At 40.6% G+C, this 19,329-nt stretch overlaps 1 protein-coding gene across 5 annotated transcripts in view; it reads right to left on the bottom strand.

The window, feature by feature from the left end:
• VEPH1 (ventricular zone expressed PH domain containing 1) overlaps positions 1 to 19,329 on the bottom strand; it is a 192,717-nt gene that overhangs the window by 100,326 nt on the left and 73,062 nt on the right. For all 5 annotated transcript variants that reach the window (XM_079766886.1, XM_079766882.1, XM_079766885.1 and 2 more), the window contains one exon: positions 1,369 to 1,589. In XM_079766886.1, coding sequence (XP_079623012.1) covers positions 1,369 to 1,589 — 221 coding nt within the window. The remainder of the gene's footprint in view (positions 1 to 1,368; positions 1,590 to 19,329) is intronic.

A 19,329-nucleotide genomic window follows, 5' to 3' on the forward strand; every position in this document is an offset into this window, starting at 1 on the left:
ATTAGCACCTAGTGGGTAGAGTCCAGGGTTGCTGGCAAATATTCTATAATTCACAGGACAGCTTCACAAACAAGTATTATCTAGTCCAAATTTTAATCATACCAGAAGCCCTGGTATATAGACATCTATATATTGAACCAGGTAACAACAGATTTTCATATGCACAACCAAAACTATGGTGTTGATAGAAAAGAGCACTTGCAATTTGTCTTCCTTAGATGAACAGTGGTTGTTGACCTTGATGACCGCTTTGGCCAGATTATACTCTCTGTTGTAGAATGGGTGAAGAGACCCTTCTAGATTGGCTTCCCTCTTGCTACCTCTTTTCTTAGTTATCAGCATCATCTTCCATGTGTATTCAGTCACTCAAACTAGAATCTCTGGGTTTTCATCCAATCTTCTCCCCTTCTCCTCACCACACCTCCTTCTAGTGATCAATTCCTCATAATTCTGAGCTCTCTCTCATTATAATGATCTGCCCCAACTTCTTAAATTCCCCACCACTGACCACAATTGAAGGAGCCTATTGTTAAGGTTTCAGCACTAACATCCTGGTTGCTCTCTCTCTGGCCAGCCTGCTGCTCTTGCCAAATCCATTCAGTGGTCCATAACATTAGCCACTTCCTCATTCATCTAGTCCTTTGGTGAGAAAATATTTATTGAGTGCCTACTATATGGTCATTCCCTGGATTAGGAGCTATGACCATTCCCTGGATTAAAATCTTCCCAAGCTTCCACGTTGCTTACAGGACAAACCCCTTGATGCAGCGTGTAAGACCTCTGATAACCTGCCTCTGACCTAACTTTTCGGCTTAGTCTAATACCCTACACTGATGACCTTGAACCTGCCACACTGAATCAACTGCTTTTCCTTAGTCCAGCTCACACACTCTTGAGCTCTTATATCCTTGCATGTGAGGAGTGTCCTTTCTATTTGCACTGTCCTTTCTACTCTTATTATTCATCCTGTATAACTTGCTCTAGTACCTACACAGATGCTTGGCACATGGATACTACTCAATAAATATGGAATGAACTTAAATTTCACCTTCTCTGTGAAACACTCTTTAATTGCCTGGCTGTTGGTCAGTATGTGTCTCATGCTCCCTAGTTCATGGTATGCACTTCTGTGAAAACCCTGTCACATATTCTGACTGTGAACCCCTTGAGGGATGGTGTTTGAGAGTAACCTATATTTAGAAAAAGTTCTCGTAAGTGTCATAATTTATTTAGAAGTTACTCCAGGTTGAGGTAGTGGGTTGGGCTTTCTTTGGGAAGTTTAATGCCTCCAAAAGAAAGTGTAGCTGCCTGTGCTTCGCCTTCATGAGTTCTCGACAGATTCCCGAGTCCACAGTAATTCCCGCTCACCTGCCACTTTGGGGCTTGGTGGTTTCCAGTTGTCGGGTAAGGAGCTTGGCAATGGCAGTGAAGCTGTTGCTCATGCGGAAGATGTCTCTGCTCTGAGGGCCCAGGAGGGAGGAGAATGTGTCTGTGATGCTCTTAATCTCCAGCAGGAGGATATGGTGAAAGGAGTGCTCCATGTTGGCCAGCTGACTCACCAGAAATGGCAGGCAGCTCCTGGCTCTCTCCTGCCAAGAACAACAAGGAACATGTACAAGTGTTGGTGGGAATGTAAACTAGGACAGCCACTATAAAAACCAGTATGGAGGTTCCTCAAGAAATTAAAAATAGAGCTACCATATGATCCAACAATCCCACTTCTGGGAATATACCCAAAAGAAATGAAATCATTATCTTGAAGGGATAGCTGCACTCCCATATTCATTGCAGCATCATTCACAATATCTAAGACATGGAAACAAGTGTCCATTGACAAATGAATGGTTAAAGAAAATCTAAAGAAAATGCAATAGAATATTATTCAGCCATAAAAAGGGAAGAAATCCTGCCATTTGTATTAACATGGATGAAACTGGAGGACAGTGTGCCAACTGAAATAAGCCAGACAGAGAAAGACAAATACTGCATGGTATTAGTTTTATGTGGAATCTGAAACAAACAAACACTCATACAAACAGAGAAGAGAAAAGAGGTTGCCAGTGGATGGGGGAAGGGGGAAATAGGGAACATAAAAGGGTACAAATGTTTAGTTATAAGATTATAAAATCTGAGGACCTCATGTATAACACGGTGACTACAGCTGATAACATTGTACTGTGTAATTGAAGTTTGCTAAAATATGAGAGGTGATGGATATGTTAATTAACTCAATGGGGGAATCCTTTCACAATGTATATGTATATCAGGTCATCACATTATACACTTTAAATATCTTATAATTTAACTTGTCAATTATACTTCAACAAATCTGAGGGGAGGGGATGAGGAAGAACAATGAAGAACAAAGGTCTATATTTTAAGAGTCCCGGGACCTGCAGATGGCAGAACTATGGGAGTTTACTTAGAGAGCTAGCTGAAGCTAAACAGTGTTTCATTCAGAGTGCCTCTGAATTGGCTTTTTTGAAGTTTTAATTTTTTTCCTGATTTTCAGGAAAACTTTTTTAAAATAAAACTTTTGTTCTGTTACTCCTTTCTTATAAATAGGAAAATAGTCTCATTGACCTATCTCACCCAGTCTACATCTCTCAACCACCATTAATAATCTGACCTCACACATCTACCTTTCCCAAGTTTGTGACTTTCTCTGGCCAGTCTCCAAGTCTGTGCCTCACTAATTCTACCTGCACAGGAGAGGCCTGGTCAATCCTGGATCCAGCCATCTGCCTTGTATCAAACCGGTGTCCAAAGTTTACCTCCTCTCCACACGACACGCTCACTCATTTGTTTACTTAGGGCATCTTTCAATATGTTCCATAGTGCATGTGCCTGCTCAAACAAGTAGATTGTATTTTTTAGTTTTAATCAAGTTAACTCTCACAAATGATTTAAAAGAAACTGAAGATGAACAATGACGTGAACAATGCAGGCATGAGTGAATAACATGAAAATGGCTTAGCGGACATGTTTCCTATACCTATCAAAACTCCTCAGCAGCCATAGTAGGAGGTGCCATAATTTTACCCAACATGACTAGAACTTATCCAAATTTTTTTTTAATTATCAAGAAAGTTACTTGAAATGCAAATGTGCACCCAACATAAATAATGATATACCATTAAAAAGTAAAAATAATTTTAAATATGGCTTATTTCATTTTTAATTCCTCTTTTAAAATCTTATTTTATGTATTCAATATTTTTATAATGTTAGCATAATAGAAAATATGTATAATTATAAATAAGTATATATATTGGAAGTTGATGCTCAAAATCCCAAATGATAAATGTACAGGTAGAAATTACTCTTCTAACCTGGAACTCCCTTTTAACCCTTGTTCTAGCATTTGATGCCTTAATTTCTTTCAAGATATAAATCTTGTCTCCACCATGAAGCTCTCCACTGTGCCCATTTCTGTCTGAATTTTCACTGTATTATAGATTATTTTTAAAAATCTTGTTTAGCACTTGATCATTTCTTTATTCTTGCTCTTATTTAGTTACCAAATAGGTATTACATGCCTACATATGCTTGTGCTAGATTCTAGATGACAAAGATGAATTTGTCTCTGCCTTTAAGAGACCCACAATCCCCCTTTCATTTATAATTCTCTAGTGGTTACATGTACCAGTCAAGTCTCCTAAAGGGGCTACTTCTCATATATCAGTCATCTGCCTGGCACAGAACTGAGCCTGTAGAGTCTACATCCAGTGTGTATGTCTCGGTTCATTATTTGAAGCAATCTCACGTGCCAAAATATGACCTGACAAATAAAGCATGTTGTTGCAAAGGAATCTGTGCTTTACAAGAAATATTTATTACAGAACAGATTTAAGTAGTGAAGTTCTCTACTCTTTAATACTTAACTTCGTTTTCAAAGATTCTATGTACAATTGCACTGGATGGAACACATCTTTTGGGGAAGTAGAATACACAGCTTGACAGCTAATTGAAGATATATGTACTCATTAAAGGATTAAAATATTAGATAAATAAAAAATAAGACCATTGGAACAAGTTCCTGCCAGCCCATTTTCTATTTTTGGCTCATACAATTGCCAGGTTACAGAAAGACACTTAGATGTTCATATATATATATATATATATATATATATATATATATATATATATGAAATATGCTAATTAACCGGGACACCATAACAGGTCGACCAGACACGAGGTTGCACATGCAGAGTTGGGGGCGGGCAGCATGGGCCTCTGCACGCCTGTGCTGTGGGAGGCGCCTGATCAGCAGCGGTAGCAGCTGCTTCAAGTGCCGGAGAGGGAGGCAGGGCTGGACCGGCGACTCGAGGGTGGGTGGTGCCGCACGATTTCGAATCACGCACTGGGCTCCTAGTATATATATATTGCAACATAGAGTCTTTCATGCATGCAAGGGCTCCAAATGTGAATTCATAGTATGCAATGCATCTCAGGGACATTTGACATTCCCTATTTAAAGGCAAAAGCTGGATGAGTCCCTACCAAGTGCTAGGCCCTGTTATAGAAGCTAGGAACACAGAATTGAAGAAAAGACATGCCATGATAATGAGGCAACAGATAATAAACAAAATGCATATGTAAAATATATAGTGTGTTGGATAGAGAAGGGTGCCTCAAAAAAAGATGGGGCAGGGAAGGTGTCAGTGTTAAATAGTGTCACCAGGTCAGATCTCACAGAGAAGGAGACACTTGAATTCAACAAGCTTTTAGAATCTAAACCCAACATTCTCAGTAACCATAGAGAATAATTACAGTAAAAGTCACCCTGGTCGATACCGGGAGGTCAGGAGATGTAAGAACTGGGACACGGGAGATGTGCCATTTTCCTACTGAGAATGTAATTTCAAATTTCAAGTACTTCCTCAGCTTCTGATTCAGATTTCTCTTTAGCAATTTTTTATGCCACATTTTATGTGCTTATCTAAGTGTCCCTATAATTTCATTAAGAATTCTCACCCTGGCCTGGTGGCTCAATAGGTTGGAGCATTATCCTGTACACCAAAAGGTTGTGGGTTTGATTCCAGTTCAGGACACATACCTAGGTTTGGGGTTTGATCCCCCACTCTAGGTCTGTATAGGAGGCAATCGATCGTTCTCTCTCTCTCTCTCTCTCTCTCTCTCTCTCTCTCTCTCTCCATTCCTTTCTCTAAACATATCCTTGAGTGAGGATTTAAAAAAATAAAGAATTCTTTTCATTATAAAAATTAGCAAGCCCTTTCTTTAGAGCATTTGTCTTCCTAAAGGTGAAGATGGCTGTGTGAGTATTTGCTGAAAACAACATAATTCTGAATGATCTTCTGGCAGGCAAATTGAGCTGAAGGGAAAATTAATCACAGTGCAGGAACAAGAAAAATCATGGCTCTGGAGCTAACATATGAAACCAAGCCAACTTCACATGGTTTGTTCTGAAACCTTGGCACATGTCCATGTACCTCTCAGGAGTAACAGATATAATTTGGGATTAGAAAGTGTGATGTTAGGGTAAGAAGGGGGCTAGGAGATTCTGATTTCTTTCTTGGCTCCATGATATTTTGTCTCAGGAGCCAGTGATTGCATTTTTTCTGCTTTCAGTCACCTCATTGTGGGGACAGGGTCAGAGAGGGAGGGAGAAGGAGAGAGAGAGAGAAACATCAATGATGAGAGAGAATCACTGATTGGCTGCCTCCTGCATGCCCCCACTGGAGATCAAGTCCAAAATTGGGCATGTGCCCTTGACTGGAATCGAACCCAAGGCCCTTCATTCCCAAGTTGATGGTCTATCCACTGAGCCAAACCACCTAGGGAAGTACACCTTAACTGCAGACCTAGCCTCATCTCTTCTGACATAAATTGATTATTTATTATTAAAATAATAATAGCTAGCCTACAGAGAGCACTTAATCTAAGTGACAAGTCTATTCTATATGTTTTAAAAATGCAAAGGACCTAAATAGACCTCTTTTAAAAGAGGACATACAGAAGGCCAAGAGACATATGAAAACATGCTCAAAGTCACTAATCATCCGAGAGATGCAAATCAAAATGACAGTGAGGTACCATCTCATACCTGTCAGAATGGCTATCATCAACAAATCAACAAACAACAAGTGCTGGAGAGGATGTGGAGAAAAAGGAACCCTTGTGACTACTGGTGGGAATGCAGACTGGTGCAGCCACTGTGGAAAACAGATTGGAGTTTCCTCAAAAAATTAAAAATGGAACTCCCATTTGACCCAGTAATTCCACTTCTAGGAATATATCCCAAGAAACCAGAAATACCCATCAGAAATGATATATGCACCCCTGTGTTCATAGCAGCACAATCTGCAATAGCTAAGATTTGGAAACAGCCTCGGTGCCCATCAGCAGATGAGTGGATTAGAAAACTGTGGTACATCTACACAATGGAATGCTATGCTGCTGTAAAAAAGAAGGAACTCTTACCATTTGCAACAGCATAGATGGACCTGGAGAGCATTATGCTAAATGAAATAAGCCAGTTGGAGAAAGACAAATACCGCATGATCTCACTCATTTGTGGAATATAATGAAGAACATAAACTGATGAACTAAAATAGATCCAGAGACATAGACGCATCGAACAGACCATCCAATCTCAGAGGGAAGGCCGTGGGGGAGGGGTTGTGGGGGAATAAGAGATCAACCAAAGGACTTGTATGCATGCATATAAGCATAACCCATGGACACAGACAGTAGGAGGTGAGGGCATGTGGTGGGGGGTGGGAATAATCAGGAGAGGTCAATCAGGGAAAAATCAGAAACATATATACTTTAAACTATAAAGAATTAAATAAAAAAATATATTTATTTCCATATTTCTCCCAATAATACTATGAGGTAAGTCCTGTGATCAGTGCCATTTCACAAGGGGGAAACTGAGGCACAAATAGAAAATCAACTTGCTCAAGGTCACATTGCCCTCTCTGTCTCTATAGCTGTGTCCTCATTGGCTATATACCTCAGCCCCTCCTGTCAAAAATTCTAAACTCACCCATGCTCATATTTTTCCACTCCTTTTTTTCTTGTTCATTATAAGTTACATGGTCCTTTCATTTGATTGTTTTTGATTTAGTAATATAAACATTATAAAACTAGAGGCCCGGTGCACAAAATTTGTGCACAGGTGCGGTCCCTATGCCTGGCTGATGATCAAAAGCATGAGTGTCTGGTGTGGAGGGCATGTCCCAGCTGATTTCTTGGGCCCTGGGCAGCATCTGGGCCCCCAGGCCCCGAGCGCTCCCCTCCACCTGAGTCTTAGTGCCCGAGTTCCCACGTGGAGATGCAGTGAGCATGGCTGCAGGCCAGGGCATAGCATGGGCCTCTGAGCCACCGAGCAGTGCCACATGGAAGCCAGGTGGGCAGTGCGCTCTCTCCCAGTCGGCCTTGCAGACTGGCTCCTGTGTGAACCCACGGGGAGCCCAACTGGCCCATGCGGTCCTGGCGGCTGTGGCCCGGCTCACCCGGAAGAGGCTGTGCGAGTATGGGGCAGGCTCCTTGCAGGTGCCTGGCACCTGAGCGCCTGCTGCTGGTGCCGCATCACTGAAGCCCACCATGTTCCATGCCGCCCCCTGATGGTCAGTGCACATCATAGCGAGCGGTCGAACTCTCGGTCGAATGACTGTCAGCGGGGACAATTTGCATATTAGGCTTTTATTATATAGGATACTCTGTAAATACAAAAAAGACCAGCAGTTCTCAAACTATTTGATCGCAGGACCCCATTTACTCTCTATAGAAGACCCTCAAAAAGTTTTTGTTTATCTGAATTATACCTATTCATATTTATCATATGTGAAGTTAATACTGAGAAATTTAAGAAGTATTTCTGGAGACATTTTCAGTTGGTACAGCTGGGGAGAGGGAGAAAGTGCTGGCAGTAGGTATCTAGTGGGTAGAGGTCAGAGATACTGCTAAACATCCCCTCCCTGCCCAACCAAGGCTGAGAAACCCTAAGTTTTTTTTTCTTTTTTCTGCAAGTATGTGGTGGGGAAGAATGCAGCCATGAGTACAGTTTGGTGCCACTGCCTTGATTTGTGCTAAGGCACCAGCAGCTTTACTCATTGTTGCTTTTGTCCTTTCAGTGCAAATGTTAACACAGTGAAAAGGGTCACTGATGTATGGGTATTATTGTGAAAATAGAACCCCTAATGACCCCAGGAGTTCATGGACCACACTGAGAACTGATGAACTAAAATCAAGGGTCAGCAAACATTTTCTGTAAAGGACCAGACAGTGAATATTTTTGGCTTGGTGGGCTATATGGTCTTTGCTGTGGGAAAACAGCTCCAGACAATAAGTCAATAAATAGGTGTGGCTGGATTTGGCCCACGGGCATTCATTTACTGACCCTTGAACTAGAATATATGCTTCCAACATGGCCTTGGCCACTCCATTCATTTTTATCAGTTTACTTGTTTTTAAAATACCGCTACTCTTATATCATAAAGCTCCTTTGTTATTCTTTGTCAGGATAACAGAATGTAATTCAGAATGTGGCCAAACATGAAAGTGTGGGTGCCTGGTTATGATGACAATAATTTCCCTTTATTAAGCATCCACTGTGTGCCAGGTACTTGGCATATGCTTCCTTACTTAATCCTCACAACAACCTAGCAAATGAGTATCAGGATGGGTCCTGATGTCAAAGGGCCAACCACCGGACCAAGGTCACACAGGTGATAGAGTCACAGTGACAGAGCAAGACTCAAATCAAGATCCGCCTGATTTCTGATTGTTTCCACTTGGCCTGGGCTGAAAAAGACCGTTTAGTGCAGCCCTGCGTGCTGCAACCTTCCCCTCTCTGGCACCCACGGCAGCATCACCAATTGATTATAGTGCCTTTTCTCGGCTGAACTTTCCCAAGACCCTTCTTCAACACTATTCTCCTTGTGAGGATATTTTAATGGCTGCACACCTCCCCTCCCCATTCCCATATAATGTGACTGAATTGGATGTGGTCCAGGCATGGGAATTTTTTAAACCTCCCAGATAATTTTAATTTTTAGTTCTAAATCTCTAAAATTTTGAAAATTTGCTGATTTAGGAAATGTAGATTTGGTCCTAAAATCCACACTTTCTTCTTTTCTTTCTTTTCTTTATCAATTTGCAAACCAGTAACAGAAAATAATATATTTAGCTGTCTGCATAAAATTATTTTATCCAGCATCTGTTATTCTTACTTTTATGTTTTATTTTATCTTATTTTATTTTATTTGGGGGGGGCACTGCTATTTATTTATTTTTAAAGTTTGTCTTTATTGTTGAAAGTATTATAGATGTTCTATCTCCCCTCCATTGACCGCCCCCCCCCCCACCTCACTCTTGTCTCTTGCTTTTTTATTTTATAATGACAAAATCTTTATATTTCTTCACAATGCAACTCTTTGAGAGACACTTGTGAGGGCCATTGAAAGTGTTAATCAAATGAGTTTGCCCTCAGCACTTTCTCAATGAAGCTTCCCCAGGGAAATGCAGGCCTCTTTAGGAGCCCTCAGAAGCCTGAGGGGGGCCAGTGCTGCTTAACTGCTTGGGGGTGTATTTATCCCATGAGTCTCTTTCTTTTTTAAATATTTTTTAAAATTAATTTCATAGAGGAAGGGAGAGGGAGAGAGAGAGATAGAAACATCCATGATGAGAGAGAATAGATAGAAACATCAATTGATGAGAGGAGGGGCTGCCTCCTGCACGCCCCCTACTGGGGATCAAGCCTATAACCTGGGCATGTGCGCTTGACCAGAATCGAACCTGGGACCCTTCAGTCCTCAGTCTGACGCTCTATCCACTGAGCCAAACCAGTGAGGGCTTGAGTCTCTTCCTTAATGGTGGTGGGGTTACTAGCTCCAGAGCAAAAGTTGATGGGTTTGTGTGGCTCTCCCCCGCCACCCCAAGTCTTCAGCTTTGAGAAACTCTGGAGTAGAAAAACCAATTCTTATCAATTTGTCCTGGAGTTTCCCCAGTTTTACCATTGAAAGTCCCTTATCTTGGGAAACCTCTCAGTCAAAGGCAAATTGAGACAGTTGGTCACCCTACTCTAGAATCTGGGAGTAGGTGGAAAATTATTTTACCTTAGATGACTCTGCTCAGTAGACTCCATCGCTGGTCAATATGATGATATATCATTCTGTGTGTGTGTGTGTGTGTGTGTGTGTGTGTGTGTACACACAGTCAATTATCATTGTTCATGGCAGCTATGCTCTAAAAAGTCACTTCAAACACTGAATTAGTGATACTGAAACATTGCTCCTAAGGGAAATATGTTCCTGCAAGCCTCTGGTCACACATTTTCATTGATACAAAGCCTTGTTTTACATGTGAATCTATGTAAAGACATCTTAATTAATATATGTTCTTAATTCATTAAAATTGAAGTCAAACCAACAGCACTATGTATGACTCATGCATGAATGAAGCTTGTGTATCACACCAATTTTCTCTGTAAGGCACATCACAGCCTTCTTGCACTTAAGAACACCAGAGAGCACTTTAACACTATACTTGTGGGGCATTTTAAATAACCACCAAAAAGCACAGAAAAGAGAAAATGTGGCAATAAGTAGCCCCCCCTCCCCCAAAGAACAGACACTTGTTTATAAGAAGAGAGCTGAAAGAAGAAGGCCAAGCATTGACTTGATGGACCTCAGCTGGGAACCTTGTGTCTGGTGACTCAAATTTTTCACTGCTCTGTGCCTGCCTCTGAATGACCCCAGAAGTGCCTCAAGTATTGATTTGAGGTTACAAACACATTTTAGCGAGTAGGTGAATTTGCAAATATGAAATCTGTGAGGTGGATAGAAAGAAAGATAGATGATAGATAGATCAACCTATTGATCTCAAATCTTCGTGGATCTCCTAGAAAAGAGAAATTTCTGCTTTTATCTTGGTTGGTCAGAGTTGAAAGACATTCCAAACTGGAAAGTCATATCTACAGAGTTGAAAGATATTCTAAACTGTTAAGACATGGCTTTCCATTATGCCATTACTATCGTGTTGAGAATGCAAGTTCAGCTTTTCCGAGGTCAGATGGAGTGTGGTTTGAGTTTAGGTCTCCAGCACATCTTCCAGTTGGTCTTTCCCTCTACTTTCCACCATGAGCAGATGCTCTTGTTGCCTTTAAACTGAGGTTTCCCTTCTTTAGCAAGTTACTAAACAGTTGCTCCTTGGTATTTGAGGGGGATTGGTTCCAAGACCCCCTGCTGATACCACTTTAAAACATCTCTAGATTACCTAATACAATGGGAATGCTATGTAAATAGTGGTTATACTGTATTGTTTGTGGAATAATGACAAGAAAAAGAAGTCTGTACATGTTCAGTACAGATGCAACCATCGCAGGCCTAACTACATAGTACACGCCAACAACAACGAAACACTTTTAAAAAATATATATTTTTGATCCTTGGGTTAGTTGAAGCCACAAATGCTGAACCCGCAGATACAAGGGGCTGACTGTACACCCAAATGCATGTGAGCTCTGTTTTTCATCCACATATTAATTCTCCTCATTATACATTATTTTGTATGCATGACCCAACTCAGGTGTGCAGATTGAAGAATGGCCACAGCCATTTGCTTTTTGCAACGCAATTGTCCATAGCAGATAATGAAAAATGTGGGTAACATAAAATATTTTGAAATCTGTTTTTTATCTTTCTTTGTTCTCCATAGAAGACGAGAGAGAGAGAGACAGAGAGAGAGAGAGAGAGAGAGAGAGAGAGATATTAGAATAATGCCACCCTTTTTAAAAAGGGATCCATTTGGTTTAGGACACAGAGTTTGGGAATGAGAACTATAATTATGAGAAAGCCAAAGAGAAACTTATCTGCAAATCCTTTTAAAATAGATCCTGATATGTTTGGTACAACATTTATGAAGTGGTGTTGCTACTGGACATGTTGAAATCTGCTTCTTTTTGGAGCTACTTGTAACTGGGTATTTGTTACCATTTTTAAGAGAACACCCCTAGAGTCTTTCTCTAACAATCCTCCCAACTCAGTTCCCTTTAAGGAGCAGATGCTTCCGGGAGGGCAGACCTTTGGCTACGGGAGCCCTTCCTCCCCTGCTCTTCCTGGAACATACCTACCGTCTTTCAACCAATTCAAACGTCACCTCTTCTGCGAAACCCTTCCTGGCTCTCCCAGGGCAGGTTGGTTGCTCCTATCTCTGTGCTCCTCAGGCCTCTGAGGTATCTCCATGACAGCTCTGACATCTTTGTCTGCAACTCATGCGTGAATTTGTCTCACTCTCCCTGGTGTGCCCCTCAAAGGTGGGGCATGACATGTTCATCTTTGTACCTTCAGTGCTTAATGTGTTGCTTGGCATCATGTTCATTGTTGAAAATCACTATTGGCAAGTAAGAGACTAGTGAGGCAAGTAAGACTACTGGCTGTTCAAATTGTCAATAAGCATGAAAGATTTTCTTTGGTTAAATATTCACAAAGGAAAATCCCACCCTCAGAGAACAGAAATGTGACAATACCCTAGAAACCCTCACAGCTGAGCCTCTTCTCTGAGCCAGGTCCCTGTGGTAGTCACAGGGGGGCTCAGAACCTTCATATATTTGAATCCTGGCACCTCAACAGACCAGTCATGGACTTTGGGCAAGTTACTTATCTCCATGGCTCAGTTTACAAAACGGATTAATAGTAACACCTGCCTCATAGAGTGGCTGTGAGGATTCAGTAAGTTCGAAACAAAGCATTTTAGAACAATGCCCTGCACACGGGAATGCTAAATAAATGTTACCTACTTCTACTTGAGTGTCAAATACTAAATGCCAATGCAGACATATTTAAATTATCACAAAAACTAAAAGCAGGCTGTCTCAGAAGCAATCTAACCCCTTAATTTTTTTCAGTTAACAAATTTTGTGAATTGATAAAGGTTGGGAGCTGTAGAAATGACCAAAGATCCCAAACTAGCTCAATATAAGCAAACATGGACTAGTTATTTTGGTAACTTGCCAAAAAGTTTACCTAGATGTGAAATACACTCATTTTACTGTGAAAGCCTGTTTCCTTTTTTTTTTTTTAATGGAACATGATACATTCAAAACACTATATAACAAGATTTTCTTAGTGACCTGAACCCAATTTTAACTTATTATCTATAGATAGCTAGATCTTTTTCTTGTTGCAATTATTTCCCAATCTTCTTCAATCTTTTTTAGTGTCTGAAGTAATAATATTCAACTATTATAACATTTGTAATTCCATAAAATGCTATTGGATTAGGCAAGGCAGTAATGACCAAGCTATCCAGTCATCTATAAATTCTAAAATAATTATACAATTAAGAAATTTCATTCTCTAAGAATTATGCTACCCAGACAAGGATATGCACTTCAACTCTTAAAATATTAGTATAAAAACATATGCAAAACACTTGTACAGTAAGTAGTCATCAAATGTTGTTAGCTTATCATATTCAAAAGCTAAGATTTACTAATTCTTTAACAGAACACTAAGAGGGCAAGCTCCCTGAGATCCCTTTTTTGTGGAATAAAGTAGAGATTAAATAAACAAAAACACATTGTTAAAGTCTCTCTTAGGCAGATAAACCTCTAGTTTTGAGCTGATTTTTAAAATAGCAGTCCAAAAAGTCACAGCCTTCAATTCATTCTTTTATCCTCTGATCATGCCTCCATTTTTTAATTGAACATATTTTTCTTCCCATTGATAAACAAAAATGCTATTAGAATTTAAACATATTTACATATTCTAAATGATTATTTAATCAATGTAGATGGAATAAGTTTCCATTCTTTCCTTATTGTTTTTATTCAGTTTCATGATTTCAGGAACTCATAGATTCTATGGGCACATGGGAGAGTAATAAATCATGCCTAGTAGAACAATACTGTCTAGGCAAAACAATTTTTAAAATAAGTCCCAGTAATAAAAGTCAAAAAACAGCTGATGAAAACAGATGTATCCTTTGTTTTGAATGAGCTCAAATTTTGTAACATGGCAAAAATTAAGGCTCTGTTGGACTCAGTTCAACTCTATGCCTTTGGCACAGAATGCTAAAGTAAACCCCACCCTTGTAAAAAAAAAAACCCACACAGGTATAATTTTTGTATTTATAAAGCAATAATGGCTTTCACTTAAATATGGTACTATGCCTTCCTCAAAAAGATGTTTGAATGAAATTGACTTAGGTTTTAAAACAGAAATCAGAGAATGTGATTTGCTATTTGAGGCAATAATGTAACCAAATAAATTATGCTTTAAGCATGATTTATATTTTTAAGGGGCAGAAAACTGGACATGGTCTGCTGTCAAATAAAATTTTCCAGTTTAAGATCATTTTCCTTAAAATAGCATTTAGTGCAGCTGCACTTATGTTTGAAATCTCAAATCTCTCCATTTGTGCTGAGAGCTTATTTCCCAGCCTCTTTTATTTGTATTGACTCCCAAATACTTAACAGACCTCAAAGCTCATAGAAGTCCATCTAATTTGAACTTTGAACATAGGTTATTTTGTGGTTTGATAAAAAATTTGAACGTCCCATAGTTCAGATTTACTCTAAAAAACTGGGGGCTTGGGAACTTAGCCTCTTAAAGGCAAATCTTTTGTGTGGGCTCAAGGGTCCCAGGATGAATTATACAGAGCCAGAATTTCTTCTTCCTTCACAACATTGGTCCCCTCATGTAAATGACCTCTGGTTGATTATCCTGAACAATGGTTCCACTATTTCTTTTGTTTCAGTTAAGCAAACTTTTGAAAGACCATTGGGGACTTTAGCATTGGAACATTTCTAGAGAACTCAAAGAAGCAGCCCATCTTTAATTACACAATATCTGTTTAGCAAATGTGGGGTAATCACAGAATGATAGAAAAAAGTAACCACAGAGCTTGTGGCCCCAATCATGGAAAACGATTTTGAAGAAAGATGCTGATTATGGGTCAAAAAAGGAAGAAAGGAAATAGGAAGGAAGAAAAAAGAAAGAAAAAGAAATTGTGTTTGAACCTTTTGCCAGGAAAAAAATGTACTTTGTGCTTATTAACAATATGGTAAGACTTAACTTAGTCGAACTATACATCAGCTACAGTTGAACTTTCCATAATTTACTCATTACATTACATAATTTACTCATTATATAATTAAATACAAGATGCCTATCTTTCTTTGCACCTACTTATTTTAAAAAAGAAATTGCCAGATTTCTTTTTCCATGGCAGTTGAGATGTAACTTCCCAAATATGTTAGACAGAAATATTTGGAAGGGTATTATTTCATTACTTATAAGGGAGAATGAAATGGAAAAATACAGTTTGCAAAATTGTAAACCTTGCCCGAGATTGGCAATTTCTTTAGCTAGGGGAGTTTGATATAGTTTTGGGGTTTTTTGGGGGGCGAGGGTTGGTACCTTAACCCCACTTCCCCTCCCAATCTCTCCAATGCTCCCTTTCTTTGTTCCCAGATTTTGCCTTGGATTAATGTTTTTTTTTGGTCACAGATCAACTATGTTTTCATTGTGAACTGCCTTAACCACTTGCTGGAAGTAAGTAGGGCATAAATAAATAAGTAAATAAAAATAATGAAACATTTGCAACTAATAGGATGGGGTTTTGAAGGTATGTCTGGCTAGGGTATGCTCAAATGAGGAAGTTTAAAATATCCTAGCCTGGAGAAAGCAATTAATTACCTTACAAATTGCTTCCCACTCATCAGTGAGCTCACTTTTATGTAAATGGTGGGAATAAAGTAAAATGACCTTTTAGGATTTCTAGATAGGGTTGTGTTGAATTCTTAAATGGCCTCCTGGTTTGTCTTAATCCTTTCAGGCTGCTATCATAAAATATCACATACTGGGTGGCTTATAAACAGCAGGCATTTATTTCTCACAGTTCTGGAGGTTTGAAAGTCCAAGATCATAGTGCTGGCAGATCTGGTGCTTGGCTCCACGGAGGGAGGGGGCAAGGGAGCTTTCTTGGGGCTCTGTTATAAGGGCACTAATCCCATCCCTGAGGGCTCCCCTCTCATCACCTAATTACCTCCCAAAGCACCCACTCCCCTCCACCTAACACCTTACCTTGGGGTTAGCTTTCAACATATGAATGGGGAGGGGGCACATTATAACATAGCATGGTTTCATCTTGCCATTTCTCAACAGAATAACAGAGGAGTCAGGTCATTATATCTACTGTTTCCGTTGTATCTACTGTACAGGTTCATTAAAATCTATGCATCTTGACTTCAAGGTCATTGTCACTTTCTAAGGGGACCTGTTTCCTCCTTTTCTGCCAACTTAATTTGAACCTACCAATCATAAGAAGGAGTTGGTAACCAAATAGTACTTTAGAGATGTGGAGTTGTAGAGAAGATGGGTTCTGGGAAGTGGTTTTTTTTGGGGGGGAGGGGGTGACTGTTTATTAAAAGACAATCTTGCTTTATCCAGCTCACTTACATGGAGGTAGTTGCTTTGGTTTGTCATAGCCAAAAAAAAAAAAAAATGCCTGCCGATGTGGGCAGCTGGAAGTAGCAGACTTATACCAAGTGATTTAAATCTGAGGCCTGGGGCGGGGTGTGTGTGGGGTTAAGGACTGCAGCTGCCATCTTAAAAGAGCAGCGGGATTTGAGCTGGAATTAGCAACTACTTCACCCACTAGACCCTTCTGTGGCCAATGGCCAGCTGTCCTTTCTGGTGATTCATTCACTTCTCGAGCTCAAGGCTGGAAGGGGCAGTCACTAGGTGGAAACTTCCTGCTTTGCTTGGGGCACGCACAGGCCGACTTCCCTCACAGATCCTGGTGTGAGAAAGTCAGACTGTGCCCCTCTGAAGACGGGAAGATCAGACGGGTGGGGACCAGGCTGACCACTCCTGGCCTGCACCCTGAGGGACAGCTGGCCGGGCAGAGGCTCCTTCTAGGCGCCACTGCGGTGTCCTGGGGCTCGCCTAGCTGCCTGCTCACGGAGGACCTGGGAGCCCTTTGCAGAATTGGTCAGTTGGTCTCAATTACAGTTGATAATTATAAGACACTGTCGAGAATTATTGCAACATGTAACTTCTGTAACCATTTACTACTCTAGGGTTGCAACTATTTGTGGGGACTTTCTGTCCTTTGACTGGGCTCTTTTCGTCTCTTAGGAACTGAAGTGCATAGTATTCACTTACTTGTCTGCACTATGAACAGAAACAAAATACTGCTCCTGGTCACCTGGGTACCAGTGATAAACACTTTTGGAGAGAGAAGATAGAAGACAGGAACTGCCTGCTAGTCAATGAGGAGTTTTCATACTCTGGCCCAGTCTGCAATCCAGTGTGCCTTCTATAGAGACTCGGTCCTAGAGAGGACTTGACGATTAAATTGGAATCATTTGTTTGTACATCTCCCTCATCCCCATTCACTGTGAGTCCCTCTAGGGACTCCTCTGTGTCCCCATCACCAGCACTGGGTGCTGCACCTAAAAAGAAATCAGCAGCTTAACCCGGTGTCACTGAAGAAAGGAGGATATGAAATACCAGCAGTTATTTGAGAGCTTATTTTGTACTAAAATGTTTTCCTTTTTCTTTATACTGTGCAAGAGTCCTATTGCTAGTATTATTTACAGTTAGCATGTAACCTTCTTATGATATAAAAAACAAAAAAAGCTATTTTTATTTGGGATTTAAAAAATTGTCCCTAATGGATGACAATTCTACAGTACCAAGCAGTAGCTGCCTGGCACCAACCAAGGCTTGAGAAAAGAAATCCCCAAAGTTATTGAGCCTACCAAAGTGTTAACTAACTTTTACCACCTTTGGGGGACATTGTGGTTTGCACTCACAGGTCCTTCCTCTTATAGCATGCGGCCCAATTCCTTTCATCTTGGTTTGCGAGTTAAGGGCACAAATCGTCTGCACAAATGGTCTATCGGGCTCCTATTTTGCAGGATGTTTTCCCACAGCCAGGATGAGGATAGTGATGTGGCTTTCAGTTGCCTTTGTCGGTCTTTTCCTTTTCCTCCCAAAAGTGCTTTTGTGCAAGGCCTGCCGGATGTCACAGAAACGCGACCTGGGCAAGATGTGTGTCACTTCTTTACTTGAAAAGTGTCCAGGTCTCTGAGCCCAGAGAGGATGTAATAAACCCGCCCTGGTGCTTGGCCAGCGTCTCCCAGCCAGTTAGGAAAACAAGGCAGAGGGCACAGGATTTGACACCCACCCTGGCGGCGGCTGCACCCAGAGGGCACGCCATCTGATTCTCCACAGGTGCAGGCTGCCGGCCTCCAGCTAGGGAAAACAACGGGGCACAGCATCCTCTCTGTTTCCACCGCACAGGGCTGCTGCCTTGTCGGTCTGGCATGGGGCAAAACATGTCTATGAAGAACACGCTACAAACCAGTGTGCCTTCCATTGAAACTTGCCCTAATGAGGATTTGACTCTTAAACTAAAATGGTTTCAATTTGTTTGAGACTTAAGTAGACGGATAGAACACATGAATTCAATTCAGCCTCGCAAAAACTCAAAGCCATTTCTAAAACGTCTCTTTGCCACACTGACCTGTGTTAGGAAGGAGGGCTATAATGACTCCGGTACCCAAACAAGTGGGCCGAGACCACATGCACAGCTGAGAGAGACTAATGAGTGGAGAAAATCATGAGAAAAACAAAAGCCTCTAGAATACAGACATTCTATTTCAGTTCTCCATGGACAAGAAACGTCAGTCTGGCCTACATTCAATTTAAACCTACTTCATGTTTAGTTAATGAGAGCTTGAAAAAAAATGGCTGCAAACTTATGTGAGCTGTTTTTATAGGTGGGGAGCTAGGGACCACCTGCCCTTTATGAAAAGTAGTGCACTCCCAGTGCATCTCAAAAAATGGGCCTACTTTAAATTAAGAAATTTTTACAAAATGTGGCTTTATTATTATGTTTGTTACTCTTAGTCCCCGTAGGAAAAAAATGCTCTGCAATATAAATATAAAGCAGATACACATTCCACTCTGAGAAAAAAAGATCTACATATACTAGTTATTTTGTAAAAACAGAGAAAGGATATAACCAGCTCTGCTTCACATCTTTAATGATACACGTGGTTACCTATGCTACCACTTTTCTTCTTCTGGCCTTATTTTGACTTGTCCCATGCATATCCATCTATTCAGCCTCTTTCTCTGGAGAAGAAGGGAAAAAGAAAACCATATACTTGGTTGCTGTCCTCCCTAATTTGTGTGTTAGGCTTAAGTTTCAGCCCAAATACATGCAATGAGAAAGCCTTGGGCAACACTGGGAAAGGAAGTAACAAAGCGAAGTGCTGACATTTATTGAACGTTTCCCAATTGCCAGACACTGTTTTACATGGTTTAATTCATTAAATCCTCACAA

The sequence above is a fragment of the Cnephaeus nilssonii genome (assembly GCF_951640355.1).
Source record: "Cnephaeus nilssonii genome assembly, chromosome: 3".
Lineage (NCBI taxonomy): Eukaryota > Metazoa > Chordata > Mammalia > Chiroptera > Vespertilionidae > Cnephaeus > Cnephaeus nilssonii.